Source organism: Coccinella septempunctata, chromosome 4 (genome assembly GCF_907165205.1).
Source record: "Coccinella septempunctata chromosome 4, icCocSept1.1, whole genome shotgun sequence".
Taxonomy (NCBI): Eukaryota; Metazoa; Arthropoda; class Insecta; order Coleoptera; family Coccinellidae; genus Coccinella; species Coccinella septempunctata.
In genome coordinates, this window is record NC_058192.1 from 5437940 (window position 1) to 5451860 (window position 13921).

The 13921-nt window shown below is 37.7% G+C and overlaps 1 protein-coding gene across 1 annotated transcript in view; it reads left to right on the forward strand.

Annotated features, from left to right (window-relative positions):
* LOC123312000 (cyclic nucleotide-gated channel rod photoreceptor subunit alpha) overlaps positions 1 to 13921 on the forward strand; it is a 66452-nt gene that overhangs the window by 18443 nt on the left and 34088 nt on the right. Inside the window, exon 3 of the mRNA XM_044896167.1 lies at positions 12221 to 12391. Within this exon, the coding sequence (XP_044752102.1) occupies positions 12221 to 12391 (171 nt within the window). The remainder of the gene's footprint in view (positions 1 to 12220; positions 12392 to 13921) is intronic.

Here is a 13921-nt window from a genome sequence, read left to right on the forward strand (position 1 = left end):
ACCAAATTCCTCAAGAAATGTTCAACAACCTCGTGTGTAGTATGCAAAGAAGATGTCAAGCTGTTATTAATGCCCGTGGAGGCCATACATTGTATTGATGTCTTAAAATGCTCGAATTCTCTGGGAATAAAATTTCTTTATTTCACTCGATTTTTATTAACCACCCTGTATACGCTGCAAACCTACAGGCTAAAATTAATTTGCCACTTGAAATCATATTAATATAAATTTACATCTCAAAAATCCTATTTCAACTATATTTTTTTGCAATTTAAGTGAATATCCCTAAGTCATGTGGAGCAGTTTATTATTTCTTAGAAGTTGTATGAACCGATTATCATTACAAACCTATATTTCATTTGGAATTTTGGACATTAAGCGAATTTTGTTGTCAGGTCGTCTACTATCTTTTGATCAACTCGACGAAAGAAGCAAGAAAAACAAGATTGGTTTCCCGGTCATTCGGGAGTGAAAGGAAATGAAGGGATACACTTGCCGATAAAGTAAATCAAGTACCTATGTTTTCTGTGCCGTGAAAGGTCCATAAACTTCTTTCATCGGTTCGGATTTTTTTGTGGTTCCTAAGCATTGTGGTATATAAAAATTGGCCCTATCATTCAGTTTCCACTAAGAAGACAGAACCAGGAACCAAAACGAAAATAATTTTGCCTGATTGACGATAATTGAAATTCTCGAAAGTGCACAATGAATCTCAACAGAATTTTTTTTCGGGGGTGTCGTATGCGTTTGAGTGCTTCACATGTAGAGCAGTTTATTTTGACCTGTTTACCGAACTTACCAGTAGCAAAATGGCGAATGCGACGGTTTTAAATCCTAGTGTTTTTTACAAAAAAGTCTGTGATTTCATTGAAAAGTTGACATATCGATGAAAGTTCATGCTATTAAGCATCTGTTTAGGATTAATAGGACCAGTACAGACAAATATCATTGGCTTTTAGAAATCGAAATGTTTCAAAACTAAAGCTGAAAAATTTCAAGTGTGGCTCCGAAAATTCTTTATTGATATGGCACATCCAAAGCTTAGTGTATGAAGAGCGATTTTTAACATTGTTCTAGACGAGATTTCGCAACATTTGTGTTTTGAAGATGCCTCAATTTCGGAAGAATCTTAGGGTTCACGATCAAGTTGTTTACTCCGCAGACACTGCGAAAAATCCCGGAAACTTTTCCCTACCTAATTGTTTCATCAGGGCGATTTGGACGACGATACAAAACATGAGGCTTTGCGAGAAAATTAGAGGGATCTCGATGATTTCATTCAGGCGCTGCTGGAGTATTTTCCGGAAGGAGCCGGGGGCACGTCCGCAGAGGAACGTGAGGGAAAGTCTCTCTCTGCATTACCGGCAGAAATAGGTCACAGAAAATAACGAATTATACGCATTTCAGATGCGTGTCCCTCTCTTGCGCTACGCAATATGTTTCTTTGCCTCCATATTCATAACACTAAAACTGGGGTTGATGGTGAATGAGGAATTTTAATTGGAAAACGTTGTGTATCGCAAGTATTCGAAAAGCGCGATGACCAGGTAAAATTCGAACCCGAAAGCTAATGGAAATAGTGAATGGGTTCCAAATCCGTATTTCTCAGTACAGGGCCTCGAATATTCGTGTAATGATGGAGGGAAACCTGAATCACAGTGAATGAATTCGGAACATTGACCACCGCCTATTTAATAGGAAGTTATTTTTTTGTTTCCTTTATATGTTATAGGCGCAAGAGTTGAACTTTTGGTGATGAAAAAAGGAAGCAAAAATGTGGTTTCAATCATTTTTTCTATTGAAATCTCCCGAATATTCCATGCCATTCATTGCCTGGATATAATTTTGGGCAATAGTCCACCAAGGCTGCCAGAAACATGGTCCATTCGATCAGTCTGATTTTTGAGTACTTTAACTTGTGGGTGACCTTAAATCGTCAGTTTCGGCTTGATTATTGGCTTCTAGTTGTTCCACAGTTGCAGAAATGTCGACATAAATCAATCGCTCCACCTTTGGAAAGAAAATTTCACCAATATGATTTTGCAAACAGAATTATTTTCAACTTAATTCCACAACATTGTTGTGTTGAATGGCGCGCGATCAAATGGAAATTTTTTCTGAACAATAATGTCAAAACTGTTTGACAGCTAACATGAAATGAGAGAGGTTCTCATGCAACTGAAAAATCATCTAATCCTTGAATATGACTTCATCAGGTACTTACTGGATTCCAAAGACATAATACATTTTTCTGAAAGAACTAGTTGGTTTCTGAGCACATTTTCTGGGTTGCATCGCAACAATTTGCTGTAAAATTCTTCAAGAGATTGATTGAGTGAACGTTGAAGTTGAAATACAAAAAAAAAAGCAAAGTTTCATCGAGTCTTGTGAAGAATGCTTAGGTTTTTGTTAGGAATGAAAAAAAAGCCGATAGATTATAGGCACATGGAATCAAAGAAACTGCCTATATCAGAGAGGTTTGATATCGAAAATGATCGAATTTCCTAAGAGACATAAAAGTAGTGTATCACAGAACAACAAAAGTCTAGCAGAAATTGATATAGAGTCATTCGGGGTAAGTGTGCGCAGTGCGTATATCTCGACTATGCAATGTATGAAGGGTTTATTTGGGTGAAGCAAGGGCGCAGAATCGCCATATTAGTTATTTATAGCAATGCGCCGTGCGACGTTTCGTTAACTTTTTATTTGCAATCAATCAAATTCACTAGTTTTCTTGTTAATTTTTATCATCCCTGCAAATTCTGCCAGGTCCAAGTTCCGAGTCCCTCAGTGTTAAACAATATTTCATTCGTTCATGGGCATATTAATCTCAATATATAATAAAAAAATTTAGGTTCTCTTAGCTGCTCAACTCTATAAGAACGTCAATTCAAATTTTGGCCTACTGGGGAAAGTGTGCGCGGGTAAGTGTGCGCATAGATTCATTATATGGTCATTAGTTCAGTGAGGAATAAATTATGACATTGTTGATTTTCTTGGTTAAGACTCGATCAATATTGTCCTATTTGTTCAGAAAAATATGAAGAGTCACCAACAGGGGAATGTATCAAATGTTGTGTTCACCAAGAATTGTGGCACGAACAATAATGCACTGCTTGTAAAAAGGCACTTCTGTATTGACAATAAACAGCATTTCTCTTATATTGTCACATTTTGATGACATTATTTTGTAATTTGTTTTGATTGAGTGGTTCACAAAGCACTGCGTTCACTTACCCCGTAAGGGTGCGCACACTTTCTCTATTAAATTCTTTTTTGCGGAAAGAAAAAATTTTTGTTTGTTTGCTTTTTGATGTTTTTTTATAGATTAGAAAACCCTCTATCTTATGAATATGTTTTAATTTTCCTAGCTTCAACATTTGAAACAGGGTATGGCTTTAGAGGCAAAAGTACGCACAGTTGCCCCGAATGACTCTAAGGTTGGAAGCCACAGAGTCTACATGAAAATTTAGTCTTTCTTGGTGACCACGCGTTTTTGAATACTTAAAACAAGTCAAGAACGTATATGTGAATCAATTTTACATGACTGTTGTTATTCATCAGAGCTATGAAATAAGCACTCCCAAATTAACCATCTCGATATAATGGGATCCTCAGGATCTTCAAGATCGACATTATCACACCCCAAACCGACGAATCATCGCATTTGCTTTGTTTTCAAGACCGCTAAACACCCTCACGATAAGGTGAATCCGGCACTCAACAGAAGAGCGTTAAAATTAGAATTCGCTCTCCAACTGACCATTATCAGAGTTCATAAATTCCCAAGAACACCGTCGTTTCCAACTTTTCACGCCCCGTTCCCAGAGAGAGCTTTATTCAATTTGACGTCCGCACTGAGCGGGTGATAATTTATTGCGAAATACCTTGTATTCTAATTATATTCCCAACTTCTCACTTCCAAACGGACTTTTATGCTGGATTTTATTAAACGCCGAATAAGGCTCAAAGCAACGTTACCTAGCCGACCTTTCCGAGAACTTTTCCAATTACCTTCGGAGTATTCCCAATTATCCGAAGCGTGAGCATGAGAATACTTACCACTTCGCTAATTACCGTTACGAAAAAGGTAATTAATTGCGCAATGCATTTTTGCGGAGTCGGCCACGTTTGACTCCGATACTTCTCGTTGTTCGGAACGTTTTATTTCATAGTAGAAAACTCGTCTAGTTCCAATTAAATGCTAGCCTTCCAACAGTTACATTTAAGTCTACGTCGTTAAGGTTTTTTTGACTCGAGTCTAATTATCATCTTCGCGCGTGCGCAAGAAAAACTATTCTTTTCGACCTGTTCGACAACTAGGTAAGTTCTATGTTTTCGATTTAACTACAACGAAGGACGCAGTAATGAAGTCATCGAAATTCTCCTCTTTCCTACTGCTCATTATAAATTTCAAATTTGATAACGAGTGGATTATCTGCCAAAAACAATAACCGTAAATGAAAATGTTGTATATATTCTGAAAAAGCAACTCTTCTAGTAATAAATCTGAGAATTTTATGGAGCTCGATGCAACCTTTCGGTCTTGACAATTTTTTAATTGATTCCATCTTTTTGGAAATTTTTCGATAGTCACCTTTCGAGTGGATTATCTGTCAATAACAATAACCGTAGATGGAAATGTAATACATATTCTGAAAGAGCAACTCTTCTAGTAATAAATCTGAAAATTCTATGGAGTTCGATGCAGCCGTTCGGTCTTGAGAATTATTTAATTGATTTTATCTTTGTCCCAAGCAGTGTATCTATAATGCTCATCTGAGGGTGAAGAAAACGATAGTACATCAAAAGATGTTCACCTTTGATCTCTCCTGCAACATATCGTAGAAAAATAGCCAGTGGGCATCTTCCAACACGCTATTTTCACATTATCTTCCTCTTTGGTCGCATCTGCGGCTTCAACGAAATAGTGTGAATCGGCCATGCGGTATTCAATTGGAACAAATGAACGAAATAGAAGCATTGCACACTTCATTTACTTATTCCAGTTTCACAATTACGTCTCATTTGAGACAGTTATAGTGACTGCTGGATCCGAATCCGAAACCGCCTTTGCACAAATTGTATTTATACGAAACTTCTACGGGTTGGTTAGTGAGTTTTAGTCTGATGTTTTTATCTTGATTATATGGAACTCCACTAGTTCCAAACTCGGTTTATGTCAACCGCTTGCGAGTACGATCACGCGGTCGTTAAAATGTTTTTAGACTTGTTCATCATAACGAAGAACCAAATTAATCATTTTTTCAATTGTTTAGGTATAGGACAGTTTAGGTTCGGATTATGATTAGGAACACAACCACAAGCTTGAGTTTCTTCGATTTCCACGATAATTTTTTCAATTTTTCATTTTAGAGTTAAAAGGCTCTCTAGAGAGTCAACTGTTTGGTTTTCTCGAATCTACAAAACAACTTCTATGCTCTCCATATTCTAGAACAGTAATAGAACATCCTGATTATCAGATAGAGTAGCAAATAGCTCATTTTCGATAAAAAAAAACGAGATTTTTGACATCGAGTTTTTGTGCCAGGGTGAAAGCCTAGGCAACGCTGATTATAGAAACGGAAAACCCAATTGGATCAGACGAATATAACAGGAGATATCGCAGATTGAAATTTGCAATTTTTGAAAAATGCCATTTCCAAGATGAAAATCTAAACGAAGGGATATAGGCTCTCGAAATTGATCGCAATAGATTCAGCGTGTTCAAAAACCTATATTTTCATACCAAACTTTCGAAAATCGGACGCTGTTTCAGAGTAAATAATTTTTTTCGTTTTTCCATTTTTCATTTTCGAGTTCACTTTGAAGGGCTCTCTAGAGTGCAATTCTCTATCGAATCATCAACTGTTTTGTTTTCTCGTATCTACAAAACAACTTTTATGCACTCCATATCCTAGGATGGTAATAGGATACTCTGATTTTCAGACAGAGGAGCAAATAGGTCGTTTTAGGGGGGTCTAACCCCTTGCTCATTTTTGACCCAAAAAATCGAGATTTTCGAAATCGAGTTTTTGTGCTAGGATGATAGCCTTGGCAACGCTGATTATAGAACCGGGGATCTCAATCGGATCGGAGGAATATAACAGGAGATATCGCAGTTTGAAATTTGTAATTTTTGAAAAATGCAATTTCCGAGATGAAAATCTAAACAAAGGGAGATAGGCTTTCGGATTTCCTCGCAATGGATTCAGCGTGTTCGAAAACCTTTATTTTCATACCAAACTTTCCAATATCTGACACGGTTTAGGAGAAAATAATTTTTTTTGTTTTTCCACTTTTCATTTCCGAGTTGACTTCGAAGAGCTCTCTGGAGTGCAATTCTCTATTGAATCATCAACTGTTTGGTTTTTTAGAATCTTCAAACCAAATTTTATGCACTCCATATCCTAGGAGAGTAATAGAGCAACCTGATTTTTAGACAGAGTAGCAAATAGGTGATTTTAGGGGGGGTCTAACCCCTTGCTCATTTTTGACCAAAAAAAATCGAGATTTTCGAAATCGAGTTTTTGTGCTAGGGTGAAAGCCTAGGCAACACTGATTATATAACCGGAAATCCCAATTGTATCAGACGAATATAACAGGAGATATCGCAGATTGAAATTTGCAATTTTTGAAAAATGCCATTTCCAAGATGAAAATCTAAACGAAGGGAGATAGGCTTTTGAAATTGCTCGCAATGGATTCAGCGTGTTCGAAAACCTTTATTTTCATACCAAACTTTCCAATATCTGACACGGTTTAGGAGAAAATAATTTTTTTTGTTTTTCCACTCTTCATTTTCGAGTTGACTTCGAAGAGCTCTCCAGAGTGCAATTCTCTATTGAATCATCAACTGTTTGGTTTTCTAGAATCTTCAAAACAAATTTCATGCACTCCATATCCTAGGACAGTAATAGAACATCCTGATTTTTAGACAGAGTAGCAAATAGGTGATTTTAGGGGGGTCTAAACCCTTGCTCATTTTTGACCAAAAAAATCGAGATTTTCGAAATCGAGTTTTTGTGCTAGGGTGGAAGCCTAGGCAACACTGATTATATAACCGGAAATCCCAATTGGATCAGACGAATAGAACAGGAGATATCGCAGATTGAAATTTGCAATTTTTGAAAAATGCCATTTCCAAGATGAAAATCTAAACAAAGGGAGAAAGGCTTTCAGATTTCTTCGCAATGGATTCAGCCTGTTCGAAAACCTTTATTTTCATACCAAACTTTCCAATATCTGACACGGTTTAGGAGAAAATAATTTTTTTTGTTTTTCCACTTTTCATTTCCGAGTTGACTTCGAAGAGCTCTCTGGAGTGCAATTTTCTATTGAATCATCAACTGTTTGGTTTTCTAGAATCTTCGAAACAAATTATATGCACTCCATATCCTAGGACAGTAATAGAACATCCAAATTTTTAGACAGAGTAGCAAATAGGTGATTTTAGGGGGGTCTTACCCCCTTGCTCATTTTTGACCAAAAAATTCGAGATTTTCGAAATCGAGTTTTTGTGCTAGGGTGGAAGCCTAGGCAACACTGATTATATAACCGGAAATCCCAATTGGATCAGACAAATATAACAGGAGATATCGATGTTTGAAAATTGCAATTTTCGAAAAATGCCATTTCAGAGATGAAAATCTAAACGAAAAGAGATAGGTTATCGGAGTTCCTCGCAATAGATTCAGCGGGTTCGAAAACCTATATTTTCATACCAAACTTTCAAATATCCGACACTATTTACGAGAAAATAATTTTTTTGTTTTTCATTTCCGAGGTCACTTTGAAGGGCTCTCTGGAGTAACTAAATTCTCTAATGAATTATGAACTGTTTGGTTTTCTGGAATATACAGAACAACTTCTATCCACTGTATATCCTAGAACAGTAATATTACACCCTGACAGAGACAGAGAAGAACATATGTAATTTTAGGGGTGTCTAAACCCTTGCTCATTTTTGACCCAATGAAATGAGGAATTAATAACAGTGAAACACATTTCTTTTTAAACTAAGCAAACAAATATCTATTCCCAATAGCTGAATATTCGTTCGATAACTGCTCGTATAAAATAATGAACCATGACAAGTATTGATTCTATCAAAACGTCAAACTTTCCGCACCTACCTTCCCGATATCGGAATGAAGTTTCACCGACCCCTGTCCCGCGGGGCCGTCGAATTTGAAGATCTATCACGCCGCTCGGAAATCCGGACGGATTTTAAAAAGTTTCGCGAATGTTGGAATTAAATTGCGGTTGCGTATATTTTTCGCGGTAATGCATAAGCCGGAGTCCGTTTAATCGAAAACGTACCGAAGAGGGATACGCTGTAAGCCGAGACCGAGATTGTTATTTACGATCCTACATCCCGTAAGGCATCTATCATTATCAGTATGACGTATTGTGGTTACCCCCCTGCTCATTGAATCAAATTTGATTACGAACACGATTAGGAGAAAAGATACTTCGACCGAGCTGTCTATTAGAGCACCTGTTACACGATATGTGGGCTTTGTTACAACCCATATCTGGTCTTGATCAATTTTAAATACGATATAGATACCTCATTATTCAATCAGATTAATGCGTGCGGAAAATACACTGCTTAAAAAAATTAACGCACATTCTGAAAATCTCAATTTTAATGAAAGTTAACTCTACATTGACTTTATAACTTATTTTTTATGTTCTCTCAGGAAGGTTTTGAACGAAACAAGACACATTAAATGGAAGAAAAATTCAGGATTTCAACGAATCTTATGTGAAGAAGAGAAATGAACAATTTTCAAAATACTGAAATGCTGATAAGTGATACTTGGTATTTCCACCCCTTGCGTTAATTACAGCTCGGCAACGATGGTTCATACTCAAAATGAGTGATCTTGAAATGTTCTGATCTAATACTTCCCAGATTTCTCCGAGTTGGATTCCTAAGTCATTAAGAGTAGCTGGATGATTTTCTGAACTTCTCAGTCTTCTATTGAGGTTGTCCCAAACCTGCTCGATCGGATTGAGATCTGGACTTCTTGCTGGCCATTCTATTCGAGAGACTTCAACCTCTTCAAGGTACTCTTGAACGATGCGCGCACGATGGGGTCTGGCATTATCGTCCATAAAAATGAAATTTTCACCAATGTATGGGCAAATGGCACTACATGCTCTTCAAGAATGTTCCTTATATACTTATCAACATTCATAGCTCCATTATCAACGACCACTAGGTCTGTGCGAGCTGTCAAAGATATTCCACCCCATACCATAATCGATCCTCCCCCGAAACCAGTAGTATTCAGGAAATTGCACTGAGCATATCTTTCATGTGGACGTCTGTATACAAGGGAACGTCGATCACAATGGTAGAGGCAGAATCTAGACTCATCTGTGAAGAGAACTCTTTCCCAATCGGCCTCTTCCCAATGGATATGCTCTCTCGCAAAATCCAAACGCGCCCTTCGATGGGCTGGGGTAAGAGCTGGGCTTCTTGCCGCGACACGAGGCCTTAAATTATATTCTCTGAGGCGATTTCTTATTGTCCGAGTGCTAATTTGCACCTCATGAGTTTGCTCAAGCTGAATTTGAAGGAGGCGAGCGGTTGCAAACCGTTGTCTCAACGAAGAAACTCTCAAGTAACGTTCTTGAATGGCAGTTGTTACCCGTGGTCTACCCAGTCCTGGTCTTCGGACATTCATACCTGTCTCCCTGAATCGCTGCAACATTCTGGAAACACTTGTATGGGGAAACTCCAAACCTTTCTGCAATTCTTGTGTATGTCCACCCTTATTCTCGCAAAACTACCGCTTGGGCACATTCCTCTTGAGTCAAATTGCGTGTTTCGCGTTGCATAGCGATCGAGTGTAGAAAATCAAACGAAAGAAAAACTATTGATCACTAGAATTGATCGAGAACAACTGGTTTTAGAATGGAGCCAATACATTCAAAATCTAATAATATCATCTTTTTTATTCTGGCTGGGAAAAAACATCTGTATTGAAGAAAACCGTTGAAAGTGGATAACATATGCATGCATAATTCTGATAAAAATAATTATTATCATTGAGAACACCTTCAGTTGTAGAATAAATTTGAGATTTCCATAATGTGCGTTAATTTTTTTGCGCAGTGAATAACACCCACCGAGATGCGTTCAGAAATTGTATTCACCACGGCACTTTCTTTCTTAACCTATTTTTTTTTTTCATCGAATGGACCGCGAAAAGCAAAACGCTTCCGAAAGAGTTGAAATACCGTATGGAAAAGGTCGAAAATTTTCCTATCGGCTGAGTAAATGAGAACCCTCTCATACCATGCCGCTCCAGAATCACTAAGCAAATATCATCCATTCGTAAATTGAATGAGAGAGAGAGAAAAGCCGAAACGAATCGGACCGATGTACACTGCCGAAACGAAAATGCAGAGTGAAGCTTTCAGAAAAATTGCTAACAAAGTGAATATGCTAATGGAAACGATTTCCATCGCGCTGCGAAAACAAAAGTGAATCTATCACACTCGTTTAGATCTTTCGGAAAACATCGCGAAACTGGGACAATTGTTATTGCCCGCCCGCTCTGATGAGGTACGTGTTTTTTTTTCGCGTATACTTTGCAAATAATTAATTTCGCGGTAAATATCCACGCTGTTTCGACCAGAAAAAGAGTTACATGGAAATGACTCCTTGATACAAGGAACGAGAGAATTTCCATTTATCCAAACACGCCGAAATTGGCCAAGAACGATCTCCATATGTAAACACTATAAAAAAAGAGCGGGGGGTTTTGGAATTTTCAGGGCTAAAAGTTTGATGGATTGACTCTGCTAGATGCCTACGAGGATGTATTAATAAGTATCTAGTTAGCCTAGACCAGTTCCATGCATAAAAAAAATATTGCGTTACCATAGCAACGAACAATAACTCATTACAGTGTCAGTGTGAGGTTTGAGGTCAGAAAAGTAAACCAGAGTTACGCAATAAATTAAAAGAAAGGAGATGTCCACCGAAATTGTGAAAATCAAAAATTGGAGTATAGAGCCATCATAAGAACCCTTTTAAAGGGTTAAGAGGTAAGCAAATTTACGAAGATATGCTCGGTGATCAATATCCTTCGTATGCCACCATGAAAAATTGGACTGCAAGCTTCAAAAGAGGTAAATTTTCTATTGAAGATGATGACCGATCGGGAAGGCCAGTTTCTGTGTCGTAATATCGATACAGTTCATGACATGATTTTATCAGACCGTCGAATTGGGCTAAAACGGATATCTGAAGCACTGAATATTCCATACGAACGAGTTCATCATATAGTTCAAGTCAATTTGGGCATGAGAAAAATTGCTGCAAAATGGATCCCCAAATGTTTGAATGTTTACCGAAAGCGTGCAAGGGTAGAAGCATCGCGTTCGATCTGTGCTCGATTTGAAAACTTGTAGACTTCTTAAACCGAATAGTTACTATATGGATGAGACTTGGTTACATTTCTACGATCCAGAAGCAAAGGAACAATCGATGGAATGGTGATACTCTGGTTCTCCAAGACCTAAGAAGTTTCGTGTCCAAAAATCTGCTGGAAAAGTTCTTGCTTCAGTTTTTTGGGATTGCCATGGAGTAATCATGATTGATTTTTTGGATAAGGGTAGAACAATAACCGGAGATTACTATTCGATATTACTGACCATTCTACGGGAAAAATATAAAGAGAGAAGACGCGGAAAGCTATCCTAAGGTGTTTTGTTTTTGCAGGACAACGTCACTGCACACAAATCTCATGTTGCCATACAAAAAATTCGTGATTTAGGGTTTGAATTACTAGAACACCCCCTTTATTCACCAGATTTGGCTCATCTCTTTCCTCAACTGAAAAAAAGTTTCAATTGTCGTAAATTCTCTTCCAACGAGGTGGTAATAAAAGCTGTGGAGATCTGGTTTGCAGAGCAAGAGGAAACATTTTTTTTGAAAGGTCTAGAGACGTTGCAGGTTCGCTGTAATAAATGTATTCAATTAAGAGGAGAATATGTTGAGTAATAAAATGTTTTGACATTGAAATTTTGTTTGGTTCTATCGTAGGCTAAGAATTTTTCAATATATCCTCGTATGTTACCATTTCTCACAATAACAATCTCACTGAACCGCTCCTGGAATGACGCAGTCCTATGGGAACCACAATGTATCCAGTTATCGATGATGAATGGCAAGAAATAACGATTTTTTTTCTTTCAGGAATCATCACGAGTGGAGGCGGATGCATGGTTGGCGAACGTTTGAATTCGAGTGGTTCACGCCTCAATGTATCATCTCCGGTGCAGTCTGCTCAACCCTTAGCTGTCCATCATAAGTCAACGGACAGCATCCATGGTAGGCTCAAGTCTGTTTCCAGGCAGAGCTTGCTAGGTATGATTCTTGTACCTACCAAGTATAATACCACTCACCCTTATCATTATTTTCACTACAGTAAACATCTCACCCCTTCAATTGTGCCTATTTCCTTAGGAACAAAATCGTTTCGTTTTCTAGTGGATAGACGTGGAACTAACTCCGTCAATATTAATGGGTTATTCATAGGATTCTTAATTACCCCACTATGCGGAAGGAAGCCCATGTTAAACACGACGTACTTGGTCCAAATTGTTCAGGTTTGGAAATGACAGATATCTCGAACTAATCTATATCGGAATGAACACAAATTAGCTCCTTCCCATCTCGGAATGGCTTCCATGAATTACTTCGACAAATTGAAAGTCCCCTCCCGAATCTTTGCGATTCAACGCCGACTAGGGATGTGTGAAGAACGTCGACGACAATAATCGTCAAAGCGATATGCGTATACAGGGTGTTCCTAAATTTGAGGTACAAACGAAAAGAGGAGATTCCTTGAGTAATTCCAAGAAAAAAAGTCTCATAAACATGGGACAACAGACGATTCGTTTTCGAGATATAGGGTGTTAAAGTTATAATTTTTTTCCTATACAAGTATTTACACTCTACAAGATTTTAAACAGAAAGTTTGATTTGACATGTCAAAACTAACAATGAATTGAGTCACCACTGAATTTTTATGACAATTTGGATTTTTCTGAGGATTTCGAGAAAATCGTTCGAATTTTTTTTCTCGAAATCTGAAGCAGATACGACGAAACTGCAAGAGATCATAAAGTTTAGTATAACAATAAAGCTTATTTCTACATTTTTTCAAATCAACAGTGGTTCACCAAAAAAAAGTTCTGCAAGAAAACAGTGGATAGTGCTATCAAATTGGCATGTCACATGGCGTAAACTCCCAATTGTAAGATCTAGAGTCATTCGGGGTAACTGAGCGCAGTGGGTAAGTGTGCGCAGTGCGTATATCTCGACTATGCAATGTATGAAAGAGGGGTTCATTTGGGTGAAGCACGGGCGCAGAATCGCCATATTAGTTTTTTATAGGAGTGAGCCGTGCCACGTTTCTTTAACTTTTTATTTGCAATCAATCAAATTCACTAGTTTTCTTGTTGATTTTTAGCAACTCTGCAAATTCTGCCAGGTCCAAGTTCCGAGTCCCTCAGTGTTAAACAATTTTTTATTCTATCGTGCTCATATTAATCTAAATATATAATAAAAAAATTGGGTTCTCTTAGCTGCTTAACTCTATAAGAACGTCAATTCAAATTTTGGCTTACTGGGGAAAGTGTGCGCGGGTAAGTGTGCGCATAGATTCATTATAAGGGCATTAGTTCAGTGAGGAATAAATTATGACATTGTTGATTTTCTTGGTAAGACTCGATCAATATTGTCCTATTTGTTCAGAAAAATATGAAGAGCCACCAACAGGGGAATGTATCAAGTGTTGTGTTCACCAAGAATTGTGGCACGAACAATAATAATGCACTGCTTGTAAAAAGGCGCTCCTGCATTGACAATAAACAGCATTTCTCTAATATTGTA